Below are 17035 nucleotides of genomic sequence, written 5' to 3' on the forward strand. Positions count from 1 at the left end.
ATTACCTTTTTTTCTAATTTCGTTTAATATATTAATTAGTTGAAGTAGATCCCATATATATTGATTCTTTAACCTACGCTCTAACCAATAATTTGTAGATATGAATAAGAAATCTAAAGGTTTTTTTTTTTTTTTTTAATTTTTTAATTTTACTTTATTTAGGGTACAGTGTTGACGTCTGCTTCATTATTGGTATTCAAACCATATTGAGAGATTTTGAAATATAAATATAAACTCTCACCATACCCATGTAATAATATGAAGTTTTATACTAAAAATAGGGTACATAACATTAGTTTGCATTGCAAAAATGATATATAGTGTACATAATTATTATAAATTGCAGTTAATTATTATTGTAATCTAACCTATTAACTAAATCCAAAAGAAAAACACAAGCAAAATAGAAAATAAGAACTTATATGATCAAACACATAATTAAAGAAGAAAACATAAGTTAGAAAATTCCATTTAGAAATGAAACAACTCCCTTTCGCATCATCTATTGCCGAGACTGTGAAGGTTAGAGTAGGCAAATAACATAAACAAATCTAACAACCGAAGGAAGAAGAAGAAGAAGAAAAAAAACGAAGTAAAAAATCAAATCAAAAAAGATGCTAAAATGGGTATTCAGCCTTTTTGAGCAGCCGCATTAACTTAAAAACTTACTGCAACCACTACTTTTGTATCCTCAAGAGGATTACAAGAAGGATGTAAAAGGACCAAGTAGTTGGTGCAGTTTTGTTACCAGGGGATTTTTGGCTTCCCTTACTCGAAAGAGGTGCGCCAAGGCCGGCTTCATCGGTGGGGGAAAGTATCGAAATACGAAACGTCAGCTGACAATGCAGGAAGGGCAGCTCAGAAAGAGTGTTGTGGGATGAAAGCAGTGAGTTCCTCCCAATCCAAAGACTCTATGTTTGGGGACATGACTGCAGCGCCAACAACTAGAGCGATGACGATAAGAGCCATACTTTTGAGACATCCATGGCCTCCTCAAACCCTGTTCAGTAATGCCTTGATTCTGAAACTTTTTAATGTTCCTCTCTAAGCTTAACAGGAATCATTTTCTTCGTACTGAACTCTGTTGCTAGACGGCTTCCCAATCTGTAAGCATCCAATTGGAGGTGAAGTAGGAGTTTTCAGTTCTCCAAATGTCTGCCACCAGAAAGGATCATATAAATGATACCGCTCTTGCAGTGGTTTTAGCTCTATGGTTGTCAGCGTTACATCCCTACAAGGTTGGTTGTCGCTACAGGCAAAGTGTACAGGCTTAACTGTGTAAGTCCCTCGGATTTTCTCATAATTGATTCCTGATAGAGCCACGCCTGAAGTCTGGTTACTGCATTTCGCTTTGTCGCAATAAAATTGGTCAATCACAATTGGTAATTGAACTTCAGACATTTGAATGTTTGAGAAGAGAACGTTCTGAACAGAGCCTGACCCACCCTGTAAAGGTATCATGTGCCATTCTATCAATACTCGTGGATATTCAATTCTGAACATTATAGATGACTTATGGGGCTTCCCAATTTTAGAAAAATGCTAGGTTGTCCCAAAAATAATGAGCTTGTTCATTTGGTATGAACAACATGCTTTCCATTTTAAACACAAGTACCTGCCATGTTTTGATTCTAACACCGTTCATCGTGTTATGCATTGTGACATCACGGACAGTTATGTTTGAAACACAAGCTTTTGTATTGTCCTTTCCTAGACTCCCAATGCTGATTCCATGTCCTGGCCCGCAGTTCACGTTGTGTATGTATATGTTTGAGCATCCAGTTTGAATAGAAACACAATCATCTCCTGAAAGGATCAGAATAAAGATCATCAGTCACCTGTTTATTTCAATTTTCAACTTCAAACTTCTACCTACTCGTAATCTACATTATTGTTTTTTTTTTTCTTCTATTAAAACCAATGTCTCAAAATTGTTGAGTATTTCAACTTGGCCTTTATAACTAATGGTTGCAAATTTCTGTAGTGAAAGACTCTTATGTCTACTGACAAGAAAGGTTATCATATTTTAAGTAAACATTTAGTATTTTATCCATCAAATGCTCCTTTTAAATAGTCGTAACGATTGAATGTTGAGTGCTCAGTTTATCTCAAGACATGCACACCCTTAGCCCTTACTGAGCACCGCCCATTTAAGTAGATAATATTTAACAACAGGATCAAGTGGTTGCAAGTGACGTAATTACCACAAGATAGACTGGTGCTGTGGATTAGAACGTCTTTGGAGTTTTGCAAGTGAATTACATCAGTATTAGGACTGTTTCCAGGAGATGAGACGCTGATATCATGCGCCAGGACTCCCACGCAGTTGTCAAACTTGAGGTGGCATTGGGGGCTGTTTTGGATTGTTATGCCCGTGACTGTAACATTGAAGCTTCCATAAAACCTTAGTGCCTGCGTAACATAACATTTCATATAACTCCACAGGGTGAGGATGATGGGGCCATAATGAAATCATCTTAGAAGTTTGTCAGTAAGTGATCCCTTACAGTTGGCTTGATGCTTGGCATTTTGCCTTCTAGATTGCTTCCTACCTGCCACATATTTTTTAGTGAATCACGTTCATTTTCCTTCTCTATTTGCAGCTAGAAAACTGAATATTGTGGAGAAAAAGATCAGTATAGATAGTGTTCATTACCGGCGTTGGTTTTGCTTCATCTCTGGTCTTGTTCATGGGGATAATGAGTTTCATCTCGTCGTCTATAGGCTCATCAAAGGAGGAATCTTGCCACCAGACGGATCCTCTTCCGTCGATTATGCCACTTCCCCGTATGGTAACCCCTATTAGCTTTGTAAATTGGATCCATTGCAAGAGACCTTTCCCCCAAGTTCGGTGATCAGTGGGAGCTATAATGGTTCCATCCAGCTGCAAATCAAGTCTAATGAGCTAATATAATATTGTCAACATCCTAACTATGAGTAGTTTAGTTCTGGCTGGTTACCCTTGAAAGGGATACTTTAATTTGGGGGAACCGTGCTTCTGGGTACGATAATGTTTACCTGAAATACAATATCTGGTTGGTAATATGGGCCAGAAAGGAAATGGGTCCTACGAAGAACACATAGTCTGCCGGAACCATGACCGTCGATCCCTCCACCTTACAAGCGGCTACTCAAGCGTCTTCAAATGCCTGGAACGGATCGTGCAAATATTTTCCAATCAAAATCATTCCTTGATGGTATTCCATTTATCCAATCCTTTTGCAATGACAAAATTCTGTTAGATATAAAACTCCAAGTATTTCTATAGGAGAAGAGTGATTGAACGTACCTTAGTGTCATCAGACTCTCCATTGCCTTTAGCACCAAAATCTAGAACGTTGAATATGGAAGAATCGCTACCCTTGTAGCCTTTCTTGGGTGGAGTTGGAATGATCTCTTCTTTTGGTTTAGGAGGAATTGGAGACGAAGGGGAGGCATTGTGTGACGGAGGAGCTTTTGGGTTGGAGCCACTGACATGGTGGCTCTTGCTACCGCCATGACTGCCTTTCTTCTTTGATAGAGAAGCCGAGGTCTGCCTGCTCTGTCTCCAGTGTTTTCCTCTCCTTGCAGTGCAGCCTTCAAATTTCGAAGACCAAACAAGAAAAGCTATAAAAACCGAAAGTGTTAAGGTTTTGGAACTCATCCCACTCCTCACTTTTAGTGTAAATGTGGGAAGGCAGGGAGAGAGAGAGAGAGGTAGTGTTCTTTTGAGATCGGCAAAGCAAGTGGGAGGTGAAGTGGGGTTAAATAGGTAGCGACTCCGTAATCTTCAGGAGACTGTGCAGACAAAGGCTAGCCAACATACCAATTTGTTAATGGCAGGCTTTTAATCTTTTCATTCCCCCCCTCTCTCTGTTTTTCCTGCCGTCTCCCTTTTATTAATTAGGAAGCTTTCCTTTTAGTGAATTCTGGTAGGAATTGTATAGTTGAAAAACAGCGACATGGCCTTTTGGCTACATGCTAATATGTCATTACATGCGACTCATCCAGTTGCCTCTTAAGAACTCATCTTAAATCAGCCATCTGCATATACTCTATTTCCCTCTTCTTTTACCTTAACACAGCCTTTCTTACACCATAACACCACCACAAAATCTTTCCGTGTAATTGTAACTGTATATACATTTTTACTACATCTTCTCTTCTATACAAAAGCTTTTATTTGCCTCCAAAACTGGATAGGAAGCGCGAGCGCGCAAAGCATGTTAAAAGTAGTTGAAAACAAGTTAAACAAGTAACGTGAAACAAAAGAATGTCAAAATCATTAGAATCCAAATTCAAAATCTTAGCATGGGGCATTAAGATGCTAAATCAAAATTAGGAGAAAATTAGGATTCTTTCATTTGGAAACCTACAATATATAAAAATAAAGCGAGAGAGTGTACAATATGTCTGTGACTGTTGAGGGATCCCCTTCAATCTGTTATTGTTTATACCTAATCATAGATTCATTTAGTTGAAAGGCCACCTTTGTACCGTATGAACACCCAGGAGAGGAGAAAAAACTGAAGACAAAGAAATTATTATTTGAGCCGTCTTTTTGTGGGCGTGAACTTGCTTTGCAAGTGTTCATACCCCGTGAACTCATTAAATTAATAGATATACTAGTTTAAATAATTTTGCAAGTGGTGATATTTTCGGAAAACAAAATAATACAAATACCCACCTACCCACCTACCTATAAACCATTATGGGTTCCAAAATATTTGAAACTTGATTCATTTTTTGAAAGTGGGTTTTAGAGAGAGATCTCAAAGAATGCTCCCTTAGGAACATGGGAGTTCACGGATCATTCTAGAATTTGAAGTTAGAACAAAGCAAACGCAAAAGATTCCACGAACAACAGTGTTAAGTGATGTGAAAAATTCCCACCTTCTGAGGTTCTTACACTTGTGGCTGTGCTTCTGCTCCCACGCCCACTCCTTCCTTCTCTGTGGATTCACATTTTGCCCAAACCTTTGTCCTGCATGTGAATTTTTCAGCTATAAATCCCTTTTTCTATTGCTACTTTCATTATATTAATTAAATTATCGATCCCAATGACCTGACAACCAATACTATGAAGCATACAACTAATAAGCAACAGTCTATTGCAACAGACAGACAGACAGAGAAGTGGGTATTAATAAATTTGTGGTGTGATCTTTCTTATGAGCAACAGTGCAGCAGGTCAAGCCACATGATCCATAAGCTATAGTCACATTCAATCTTTTCATCGTTCTCTCTTGTTTTTTCCTTTCACCCCAACATCATATAGAATTTGGTAGAAAATTTAGCTCAAAGTTTCACGAGACCTAAGTGGGAAGAAATTTGAAGTCATCAAAATTTTAACCATTTTGTTTCATCAGTTCACTGACAAAACAAAACGCAAGTGAAAATTCCCAAACTTAGTCAAAGAACCCTCAAGGTTGCATCTACTTTAAATCTATCCTTCATTTACAAGTATTTGTTGTTCTTGAGCCTTGAAACAAAGTTTTATGAAGATGTTGTTGTTGCAGTATAAATCTAGTTTTTTTCGTTGCTAAGTTGGTAGCCAACAAGGTCCCTTCGAGCCTGTTTCAATGTTGAGTTTCTCCTTAATTGGCCAATGTGGGACTCCCTCTCGACAATCCTCTCCTCGAACAAAATACACTCTTTATTCGACACTTAAGGATCCTATTAACTTGACTAAGTTATGGGCATGACTCTGATACCATGTTAGAAACCATGAACCTCTACAATTGTATGATACTATCCACTTTGAGGATAAACTCTCGTGGCTTTATTTTTTATTTCTCTAGAAGACCTCATACCCTTACTTATAAACTTGTAATGGCCTGGTCGGGTCGAACAAAGAAGTCATTTCCATTATTTATGGCTGAAAACGCTGTCAATATTCTAATATCCAATACGTGTGATCAACCTTTCAGTTCGTAAGGTAGTGCGGTCAGTCACTTAGCCCCGTTGACAACTATTAGACAGTTCTATGTTTATGCAGTATGTAGTTAACCATTTTGTATTAGCAGCCCTACGCCGAATGAGTTAATCCATTCTAGTTGAAGACTGTGCTTCAATTTAAATCCATTTTCCACCACGCCACACAGCCAGGCATACCGTCACAGACACCAAATTTCCCAGTATAAAAATTTAACAAGTACAGGGACCTGCTCACCATTTGCTTCCTGAACCACCAATGGCACCAAGTCACAACATGCAAATCCAGCTGAGAGAAGAAGCTCGAAGCCTGCAAAATAATGGCAACATCTTTCAGCTTCGAGATCCACCAACGACTTCGCAATTTTGCTTCCAATCGTTTCATTTCTATGCATTCTACAGCTTCTTAATATGGAGCTCCAGATCTACACGAACAATATTGCCGGTCTGGTTCAACTCGATGAAGGGTTTTCAACCTTCTTATCCTCCCTTCAGATATTAACTTATCAAATATAATATTTTAACTAATCAATTATGTCAAAAATGAACTTACCAATTACCTTCATATATCTTTGTTATACGGAATATAAATTCATATAATCTGTATACTCAATTTTTTAATTCATAAATTTGAACTTTAAATTCAAATATATGTTCCAAAATTTCTCGAGCGTCCGATGTGAAAATCATCCAACGGTGAGGGCGAGTATTCAAATACGCTGTTTCTATAAGTGCCTGGCTTACATTTGGCAACAAGAACCAACCCCTTTCGATCGGGAAGCCGCTATCTTCATCATAATCGCCTTGCCGTGTTTGGAGTTGAAGAATTAAGACCGCTATGGGGAAGCAACCGGTCCGGATGAAGGCTGTGATCTACGCTTTGTCGCCGTTCCAGCAGAAGACCATGTCAGGGTTATGGAACGACTTGACCGGCAAGATTCACCATAAGATCTCCGAGAACTGGATCAGTGCCGCCCTTCTAATTACCCCCGTCGTCGGCACCTACACGTAATTTTTCATCTCCTTGTTCCTTTTCATATTTTTCTTATTTTGGAATTCCGAATTTAGGGTTTGCTTCTTGTTGATTGGTTTTTTCCCTTCATGGTTCAATCTAATATCAATTTAAAAAAAAAAAAACAAAACAAGTCTTCAATTGTTTCTCAATAAGCTCGGTAGGTTATTCTTTTCGTAACACCTGGTCGGGTCTAATTTAGATGAGATATCTCTTAATCAGATTCGAAGAGGAAATACACAATTCCACCGACGTGGAATTCTTGTAATCATTTAGTCTTCTCTGGACTTATCGTGTTCAATATTTCCCTCAAAGCTATCATCATTTTAATATTCATACGAAATTTTCTACTGGAACTGATCGCGAACAGTTGACAGGGTGCATCTTATTGATTGATTGTTTCATCTATTGGAATGGAATAAAAAGCTTTTTTTTTTTTTGGCGGGTGGTAGGCTAACCCGTGATGATGTTATTGTCCTGAACTGCAAGTGTTCGCTTCTTTTTAGAAAAGGCATTGCCTCACTTGATTGAATTGTTCCCAGGTCATATCAATCAGATTTGCAATTACTCGTCCACCATCTGTGTGTGTTATAATAGCCTTCAATTACTTTGATCTATTTTTAGTTCATGCTATTTTATCATTGAAGAGATAGGTTGGTTCTGTTGTGCACGGGGTGGAACTTTTACTTTTTGCTACATATAAAGAATTGAGATTAAGAGGAACCTTCCTCACATGCAAGATTGAGAAATTGGATGCGGGCAAGAGGTTTAAAACGGAGTAAAATCAATTTGGATGATAGCGGGATGACTAATTTATGCTTTCTATTTTTTACGTGAGAAGTAAGAATGGCATCATTGTGTTTAAGAATGATGAAACGTTGTATTTAAGATTTTTTAGCGCTAGATTGGATGGAACTAAAGTTTCCCTTTTCATCTGAGTTCCGCACCATGCACCAACATACGAAAGATATTATTTTGTTTTAGCTTTGATTTAAGCTTCGTTTGCATATACATGCATAAGATAAATGACTTGTATTAGTTGATTGATTGGTGGAAAATGGGGTCATGGTGGATGAACATGTGCAAATATATGTTTCACTTGTGAACTTGCTTTTGTTCGATTTAATGTGGACGTCCCTTGCATTGAAGATATCATATCTGCAAATGGATGTAGGTACGCGCAGCAGTTCAAGGAGAATGAAAAGTTATCTCACAGGTACTGAAAGGAGGGGGCCTGATTCCTGCATTTGGCATCTACTTTGAACAACTTTTGAACTTCGGACTTTTTCGTTATGCAAATGGAGCTCTGGTTTCTTAGGCTATGAGGTTGTGCTTTTATTTTGAGGAAAATTTTCTCGCTTGTTTGTTGGAATAAATTACAACATTTGTTATCATGTGAATGATGGCTGTTATGAAATAATCAGCATTGGGAAGGTCGTAACTGATGCCGTAATGGCGCGACCCCTGCCGTCTTCTCAATACCAACCACCAACCAATCTTGAGACTCCTTGTCATTAGGTTCACCTCTTTTCAATATTTTCCTAATTTGTGAACCACCAAAATATTGAAACTTGAATTAATTCAACATGTGTACTTTTTAAATTAGGAGAGACATGAATGAACCATACCACAACAAAATGATATTAATTAACTTATATTAATAAGATACCTTCTTTTTTTGGTGGTTCAATTATTAAAACTAAATAGAGTACGACTTCTTTGAAAATTCTAGACTAGTTTGTGAGAAGAGAGGTGGCTGTGAGATCATAATAGGTAGTTTTCTTTTTGCTCCGCTCCATCCATCTTCCACTGGGATCAAGATTCGGTGATCTCAAGGGAGGAGGCGTGGAGAGTTATCCAACAACACATTGGAGAAATGAGCACGAGGAATGGGTGAGTTTTGAACTTGATTTGAAGATGGTGCGGCTTAGCGTCCAAGATAAACCAAGCGTGGGCTATATTTTATGTTAAAAACATGAGAGTAACTAATGAATCTTGAAAAGTAATTTTGTTCTATCACATCTATGATTATTGGGTTGCACTTCCAATTCATGGATTGCAAGCAAACTCACGGTTTTCTCCCAACTAATTGTTTTCTGTTGCACTAGATATTATTCCTCCAAAAAGGTGGATGGAACAATTTACCTGATAATAAAGAGTACACGAAACCCCTCTTCAAAAGATCGCTTCAAAAGATCGTCTTAAGAACTTATACCGACAGAAGCAAATAATGAATCTATCAACCAATTAAACTAAATTTAAGGGGAAAATGCAGGTATATATCACACATACACAAGGATAAAGATTTTATTTTCCTCTTTGGTAAGATTATAATTTAGGACAAGTACACTTGGATACCAGCCGTTTTGATCAACTGACAGACAGGACAGACACTTACAAGTCCATTGCAATCTTTGCACAAACATAAATGTCTACAAGGCATCAGTAGGATGGAAACCTCTTTTGCCTTGCATGCTCTGCAGATCATGCGCTCCTTGAAACCTGCTAAATTCCTGGTTGAGGATCTCATAGTTCCACCTGGAACACTAAGGTAATTGTTTGAATCAACGTGTGAAGCAGCATCATCCACTTCACTGTCTCCAAATCCTTCCTTCGCTTGGTCCGCACCCTGTGAGATAACGTGCTGAAGGTTGCTTTTCAGGACGTTTACGACTGATTCATTGTACTTCGCTCTGCACTGCCAATTCTGGGCTTCAGTGCCAACCTGCTTTATTCTCTCCACTAGTTCCCTATTTTTACAGTTCATGTTCTCAATTTCTACATCCTTTTCATGTAGTTTCTTTCCAATGCCTTTCTCGATCGCATTAACAAATGAAGCCATATGTCTTTGCTTCATCTCCCTAATGCCCTTTGCCAAATGTTCTTCCTGTTAGTTAGACAGATAAAAAAAATGTACATCAGATGCAATCGAATCAAACCACATTGATGGGTTTGAGCACCCCGGGAGTGAATGCTATAAAGAGAAATCCAAATTTCATGAACTAAATAGACTTTGACCAGAAACACATCATCATAAATGATTGGTGACAGCCTCTAAACTTAAAAAATGTTACAAAATTTAATCTTCAAACTTTCAAATTTATATCTAATAGAACAATTAATTTAAATTGTGACACAATATTGAAGGTTCAGGAACTTATTAGACACACAATTGAAAGTGGAGGGGCTTATTAGACACTTTTAAAAATTTGGGAGCTGAATTCAGGGACTAAACCTGTAATTAACCTAAATTATTTTAGTTTTATTCCGATGCAGCATGCACTCTTGTAAAAATATCCAGAAGAGGAGAAAGTGAAGTACCTGAATTTTAATATATTGATCCAGTTCTTCCTTTTGTCTATCAATCTCGATCCTGAGATTATCGCCAAGAGAAAATATGATAGAAGGTGCAGCTGTCATGCTTCCACTTGCAGTGGTAACAGAGGAGTTGTGCTCATCATCATCATACGATAGCCTTAAACCTGTTGATACAGCATTTGGGTTTATAATGCTTGCTGGACGATCAGCATCATCTTGACAAGCATTATAATCTAAGGAAATCTGAAGCTTCTGCTGTCTTGAGAAATCTTCTATTTCCCTACTTCTTTTGTTAGGGCGAAGCATATGAGCCATTTGCTCGTTTCCAAAATAATTTACAGGCTCAATTCCACAGCTTACGGGCACTACAATATAAATCATGAATTCTATGAGAGACGAGACAACTAAAGCACAATAGTTCTGATCAATAGTCCACGATCTGATCAGACTTGTATTGCAATTCAAATACTTTTTTTTTTTTTTTTTTGGTCGCAATAAGTTGAAATCAGATTTCTTGGAAACAGAAAAACAACTAACGATTTCCAAATAACTGCAGCTGACCAGAAGCATTAGTTTGATATTGAGTTCGATTTTCATCTAGGAAAACGGGAAGCATGGCATTGCCATTGTCGCCACCCAACATTTTCTCCAGAACAGAAGTGATGAACTTCAGATGATGTGAAGTTTAAAATACCGATAGTACGGAGGGTTCACTGCCTGCAAAAGGGGGCAGTGGTTTTAATAACAGATTTCAGCGATAGAATAAATGATAAGGAAGGAAAAGGACAATAACAATGAAACATTGCGTAGACATTGAACCGCTTCAATTTCAGATTATTTTAACTCGGGGGATGATGGGGTTAATTGAAAAACAACGGACAAAATAAGAGGATTGAATCAATCAATTTGCAAAAATTCCATAAGTTCACAAACAAACTTGGCATTGTCACATAAGGTTTTCCATCGAAGTCATCCCGAATATAATATAACAACAGTGGTCTTACAGGTTCAACATATCCTATTGCAACACTGGGTAAAATAATCCATGACTTCACTTAATTGAGTATATGAATCTACAATATTGGGATATCAATGATCTTCCAAAATCCAGCAATCCATAACATTTACTTAGAATTACAATCTATCCAGGTGAAAACGGGATGCGAGAAACTACCCATCATCATGGTTTCCTTAAAAAAGATTGATAGCAGAAAGTCAAACATAAACATCAAATTCAGTGCAAGCACGAATTTGAGACATGACACTAGAAGGACATCAGAGCAGAAGAAAATCCCAGGAGTTGTATCTAAAACCCACATCCAGATAGAGAAGAACATCAACAGGGATAGGCATACAAGCATGGAATGGGAAGATATATAAAGTTGAGTGTATCTGAAGCGCGAGGTTGTCTAAATCAGACAAGAAAGGGAGATTGATGAACAAGCTTGACCGGAATCGCATAATGAAGATGAAAAGGAGATTATGTAAGAAAGGAAGGGACGATGTAGCAATTTGAGAAAGAAAAAGGTGGAGTTGAGATGATGAGGCAGAAATGTGATTAGGAACAGGAAGAGGCAGGAGTTGAAGAAGGATGCAAACAGAAAGTAAAAGGCATGGATAGAGGTTACCTGAAGAAGAAGTCAAGAGTATGAGATATGATGTCCAGATCCTGGCATACAAGAATCCGCACAGATTTATGGCAATAATTGGGAAAATAGAATACCTTGAAAAGATGTAGAAATATAAAGAGGGAGGAGGAGGAGGAGGAGGAGGAGGAGGAGGAGGAGGGTTTAACCGAGGAGGAAGAAACAGATGAAGAAGAAGAAGAAGAAACAGATGAAGAAGAAGAAGAAGAAACAGATGAAGAAGAAGAAGAAGATGATGAATTATAGGAGGAGATATGGAGAGGAGAGAAATTGTAGGGAGGTAGTGCGGTGGGAGTGGAAAATTGATTAGAATGAAATGAATGAATCGGTGGTAGTGGTTACGCAAACCGATTTCCGTTCCTTTTTTTTTTCCTTCTTTCTTTATTATTTTCATCTTTCTTTCCTTTTTCCCAATTATTTTCACCATATTTTGTCCTCTTCAAATCCATCGACCAAGGAAGGATATTGAATGCAACGCCTAACACGTGGCTTCACAAAGGTATTCAAAATATATTCACAATACAATACCAAACATACAATACCAAACATACAATACCAAACATACAATACCAAACATTCCATAAAACCATCTTTCTTTACGCAATTCAATTACATTTATGTCACGCTCTACTGATTCAGAGGGGGACCACAAATCCAACTAAACTTTGAGAATTAAAGCCCAAAATAAAAATACATATTTAAAAAGTTGAGAATTAGGAAAACCCTTCCAGAGCCCTACAAAGTAGAACGTCAAACTGCGGGTGAGGTAGCGTCGGAACCAACCGGAGACTAGCGCAGGAAGCGACAATGATCATCCCAGTGCGTTGCTTCACTTGCGGAAAGGTAAGCCATCCAGAATCATCTTCAATTTCACCTAACATGTCTTCTACTTACGCTTCTATGTGGAAGTCGCTTCTGAGAATTGATTTTCTTTTTCTGTCTTCTATGTATCGTCGTATGTACATATGCTTCGGTTTGTCTCAGCTCTTAAAGCGACATGGTTTATATTTTTTCAGGTGATTGGAAACAAATGGGATCATTACCTCGATCTTCTACAGGCTGACTATTCCGAAGGGTGAGGAAGGACCCCTTGTTTCTTCAATTTTTTTCCCGTAATCCTTTCACCTTGCTATTGAGATGCTAATGTATATTTTTCTTATATTAGGGATGCACTTGATGCACTGGGTTTGGTTCGTTACTGCTGTAGGCGAATGCTCATGACTCATGTTGACCTTATTGAGAAGCTTCTTAATTACAATAGTAAACTCTCTCTCTCTCTCTCCCTTCCTTTCTGAAATCTCACGTTTGAGTTGTTAGATTGCTGAATTCAATCTATTTACACTAAAATTGCTTTCTGTTTCAGCCCTGGATAAGTCTGATACCAGTTAGGCGGGGGAGAAGTTATATGCTTATTCATGTGCAGCAGTCAGTATTGACGTTTTATGGTGTCTGAGTCAAGTTAAGAGAAAAGAAGAACTTTAGGAAGATTCAGTGCAGGACTACTCGAGTTAAGCTATATCTTGGTGTCCCAGTTTGTTCACTTGTTGATTATACGAACCCAACTATTTAATCTTCAAGTGTTTACTACTTTTAGGAGTTATTTTTCAGAACCATGTACTTATCCATGTCAAAGTTAGTCTTTAGAAATGTGTGGTTACTAGTTACTAGTTAGGTATGCTGGCGTTCGCTTAACTGGCTTTGTAGTATGCTGTCTCTAACTGCATTGTTGCATCTACAATCCTATTAATATAATCGTCAGATGTTTATGTTGCGTCAGTTGTTCTAAATGGTTTTTGGTTTCTCTATGTTGTTTAATGAATGTGACCAGTCATTGGACAAAAACCTAAAAGCCTTAGTTCTTTGATCTGTATCATGTTTCTCAGAATGTTTAGAAATGAAAAGAGATTGTCGATTTAGTCCTACAGTATTCTGTCTGATAGTTTCCTTTACCAAGGATGAATTCAATTGGTCTCTAGACTTCACTACCAATGAACTAGTTTCTCTTTTCGCTGATCACTTTTTTGAAAGCTTCCTAGTCTTCGTCTAGATTGAAGGCATCTCCTTTGTTCCTAACTTCACCCATTGGAAATGTAATTGTCTGCTTTTCGTTTGGATTCTTAAAGTCATGTAGATCTAGACCTGCACATCGAGGTACAACTTGTTTGGTAATGTGGAGACTGAGGTCGATGAGGACCTTCTCAATCAAATATGGTATTTGAAATCTTCCCAAAAGGTTTGAACTTAAGAAAGTTAACAAATTCGTGGTCGGCCAAATACTGCATATAATGCCGTCTTTTCTTCTTCTTCTTCTTTGCTACGAAGGGGGAGGGTTATGTGGCTTGGCACTAGCTGAGTGGTGGTGACACCATTCTGGTCCATGTAGCTTGAGGGCTTTTTTGGAGTGGTACTGTAACGACCCAGGCCCATCGCTAGCAGATATTGTTTTCTTTGGGCTTTCCCTTTCGGGCTTCCTTCTAGGCTCTAAAACGCATCTGCGGGAAAGGTTTCCACATCTTTCTTTCCCTTTCGGGCTTCCTTCTAGGCTCTAAAACGCATCTGCGGGAAAGGTTTCCACATCTTTATAAACGGTGGTTTGTTTTCCTCCCTAACCAACGTGGGACTAGTGCCTTGGGACAGGTGCCTTCATGGCAAATCTGTCATGAACAATTTTGAAAAAAAAAATTAATATATTGCCTAACTCATCGATACACAGTCACCATTGTTTTGTATGGTTGAACTAAGAGTCCAATGACTATAAAAGTTATTTCCTAAACAGACCAAACTTGAAAGCTTTAACAGACCTCTAAATTTTAGAGCCAAAAAGTGTCTTTTGCCCAAAAGAATTCTTCTCCCGAGGATTTGGGTTAATGTTCCCTCACTTCAAAAATTTGGGCTGAAAATGTTAAAATTGGATTGTGTCAATACCAACTCCTTAGCATGATGATTATCCTAAGGAAATCACCCCCAACCTTCAACGGTCCGTTCCATTCCATTTCATGTATATGCTAAATTAGGAGACAACGTGGTGAATGAGTATACACTAAAAACTCATCCATCGTAAGGTCACAATTCAACCACCTAACACCCCCTTTTAAATGAACCATAACAGTATTGCTTTTGCAATCACTATTGTTATTAATGGAGCAGCTACCCTCTCTCTCAATGTGACACTCTCTCTGTAAGATAAGGAAGGATGAATACTGAAAAATGAAAACAGTAGATAAGGAATATATATGATTTGTTAGCAGTGATGAGAATTCAAAGATGGGCTTGTTTAAGTAATTGAGGCCGAAGGAGTTAGAGAGATTGTTTGTCAAAATCAGTGACTAAAGAAACAAACCAAAAAAACAAAGAAGTTGCAAGCAATACCCATCCGTCCATCTCTCTTATCTGGTAGGAGACGAGGAGTAGCTTTCGTGTGGATTGCTTGTCCTGTTTTGGCCCTTCACTCAGATATCTGTGGATAACATTTTCTCTCTTCTTATTCTTCTTTCCCTATAACAAAAAAAAAAAAAAAAAAAAAAAAAAAAAAACCCCGCAAATATCTTCTGAACCCTTTTGTTCTCTTCGCATTCTGTTTCTCTCTGTGTATTGATCATCAAACATTTCCTTCTTTTCCCTGTATATGTACTTTCATATCCTATTGGTTTTGTCCCATTCTGGCTACCTCATTTTTTGAGTGAACGGAGACATTATGCACCCTAACGCCCACCACTTTCTTCCTTGTTTTCACTGCCACCCCCATGCCTATATCCGGATGGTACTGCCTCTCTCTCCCTCCCCCTTTCACAAATGTGCACACTACATTGCATATACATATATATAAATCCTTGCATTTTAGTGATGTTTAATTTATTGGTATGTAACTCTTCAGATCCAACATCTGATAGAGAGATGCTTGCTGCTTCATATGAGCCGAGATGAGTGCGTCAAGGCCCTGGCTCGCCATGCAAACATTCGCCCTCTCATAACACTCACAGGTCCTCACTTTGAACAAAATAACATACCCTTTTGTTATGTATTTTCAGATCACTCTCTCAGCTTCAATCTAAGCTATTGGGTTGTGGTTGCAGTGTGGAAAGAGCTTCAGAAAGAGAACACTGAATTTTTCCGTGCATATTTGCGTACTATTCCTCCCAAGCCATTCCTGGGTACGACCCTTTTTCTGATTGCATATCATTTAGTGATTGCTCTCTACTCTTTTCTCATACGCACGCGGTACTAAGTGGGTCCATCTCAAATGGCTAAAATGTTTAGACTCAATTTTATGTGATCTTAAATTTGCACCTATTTACAGCCAAATTCAGGAGGAGTGCTCCTACAATAACGAGGAGAAGACAACGTCACTGGAGATGAGGGATAATATGCAGTCTGTAATATGCTGATTAATTTATTTTCCTTGTTTCTACATATCGAGTATGAGTCCAGGGGAACTAATAATAGTCTTTAATATTATATCAATTATCCAAGTTTATAATTTGATGGATGCTTTCTTTATAATATAATTTGATCCATTATTCGCTGAAAATTTGTTTTCATCGTAACACCAACCACTACAATGTACCATATTGTTTTGGAATTATCAGGTATCAAAATGCTCGACCATTTTCCCTGCTAAAATCAGTGCTCACACTCGTTCATAATCTCCAGGAAAAAACTGAAGGAAGAGGCTTTAAAATCCCAAACTTGTTTTACAAGCTTCAACATAAAACTCATACACAACTGCATAACGTATCGAACAATAATAGCAGACACTATTCGAACAGCCAGCCGCAAAACAAACAAAACCAAGCAATATGAAACCGTAGGAACCTCAATCATGGCAACACAGCTAGTAAATGTCAACCACTTAATTAACAAGCTAATCACTGCTTCTCTACCTTAAAGTAGACTCAATCCTCACCGAGCTTCATCCTAACCTCCACAATAGAATATAGATTCTCATGTTTTTTTTTTTTTTTTTTTCCTAAAAGGTCGGGAGATAGTACTCATTATCTATAAATTCATGAATGATCTTCGATGCATCAATGTTTGTGGCGGCCTTCCGTACTATTTGGCGTGGTATATTATATTGTACCTTTTTGAGTCTTCAAGAAAATAAACCATCCACATTTCTCCACACCCACTTACCGACACACGCCCGCCG

General features: G+C 38.0%; 5 protein-coding genes across 10 annotated transcripts; 3 read left to right on the forward strand and 2 right to left on the reverse strand.

The window, feature by feature from the left end:
* Window positions 1-438: 438 nt before the first annotated feature.
* Window positions 439-6798, reverse strand: LOC111798446 (polygalacturonase At1g48100). The gene is given in 11 exon segments (XM_023681597.2): window positions 439-1446; window positions 1616-1806; window positions 2205-2412; window positions 2508-2552; window positions 2657-2884; window positions 3019-3053; window positions 3056-3149; window positions 3290-4174; window positions 4873-4963; window positions 6152-6223; window positions 6658-6798. Coding segments are annotated over 8 exon segments (1551 nt in total). The 5' UTR covers window positions 3644-4174; window positions 4873-4963; window positions 6152-6223; window positions 6658-6798; the 3' UTR covers window positions 439-1050.
* On the forward strand, window positions 6741-8366 carry LOC111798447 (cytochrome b-c1 complex subunit 8-1, mitochondrial). Its single transcript, XM_023681600.2, has 2 exons — window positions 6741-6921; window positions 8100-8366. The coding sequence occupies exons 1-2, from the start codon at window positions 6752-6754 to the stop codon at window positions 8146-8148; spliced, it is 219 nt and encodes a 72-aa protein (XP_023537368.1). The 5' UTR covers window positions 6741-6751; the 3' UTR covers window positions 8149-8366.
* An 848-nt stretch (window positions 8367-9214) lies between these two features.
* On the reverse strand, window positions 9215-12249 carry LOC111798097 (putative BOI-related E3 ubiquitin-protein ligase 3). 6 transcript variants are annotated; one of them, XM_087125344.1, is made up of 4 exons: window positions 11872-12012; window positions 10781-10960; window positions 10247-10608; window positions 9215-9812 (listed from the first exon to the last, which is right to left on the reverse strand). In XM_087125344.1, the coding sequence occupies exons 2-4, from the start codon at window positions 10884-10886 to the stop codon at window positions 9261-9263; spliced, it is 1020 nt and encodes a 339-aa protein (XP_086981470.1). In that variant the 5' UTR covers window positions 10887-10960; window positions 11872-12012; the 3' UTR covers window positions 9215-9260. The 6 variants fall into 6 exon arrangements, with proteins under 6 accessions (XP_086981470.1, XP_086981472.1, XP_086981471.1 ...); XM_087125346.1 differs by having other exon boundaries at window positions 11561-12008; XM_087125345.1 differs by having other exon boundaries at window positions 11418-12008.
* A 327-nt stretch (window positions 12250-12576) lies between these two features.
* Window positions 12577-13665, forward strand: LOC111798129 (DNA-directed RNA polymerases I, II, and III subunit RPABC5). Its single transcript, XM_023681107.2, has 4 exons — window positions 12577-12732; window positions 12906-12964; window positions 13055-13149; window positions 13253-13665. The coding sequence occupies exons 1-4, from the start codon at window positions 12697-12699 to the stop codon at window positions 13276-13278; spliced, it is 216 nt and encodes a 71-aa protein (XP_023536875.2). The 5' UTR covers window positions 12577-12696; the 3' UTR covers window positions 13279-13665.
* A 1740-nt stretch (window positions 13666-15405) lies between these two features.
* LOC111799040 (uncharacterized) lies at window positions 15406-16375 on the forward strand. Its single transcript, XM_023682427.2, has 4 exons — window positions 15406-15649; window positions 15764-15869; window positions 15963-16040; window positions 16187-16375. Exons 1-4 carry the CDS (start codon window positions 15584-15586, stop codon window positions 16243-16245), a joined length of 309 nt encoding a protein of 102 aa, XP_023538195.1. The 5' UTR covers window positions 15406-15583; the 3' UTR covers window positions 16246-16375.
* Window positions 16376-17035: the final 660 nt, after the last annotated feature.

The sequence above is a fragment of the Cucurbita pepo genome, chromosome 7 (genome assembly GCF_057944985.1).
Source record: "Cucurbita pepo subsp. pepo isolate OVF chromosome 7, ASM5794498v1, whole genome shotgun sequence".
In the NCBI taxonomy this organism is placed as follows: Eukaryota; Viridiplantae; Streptophyta; class Magnoliopsida; order Cucurbitales; family Cucurbitaceae; genus Cucurbita; species Cucurbita pepo.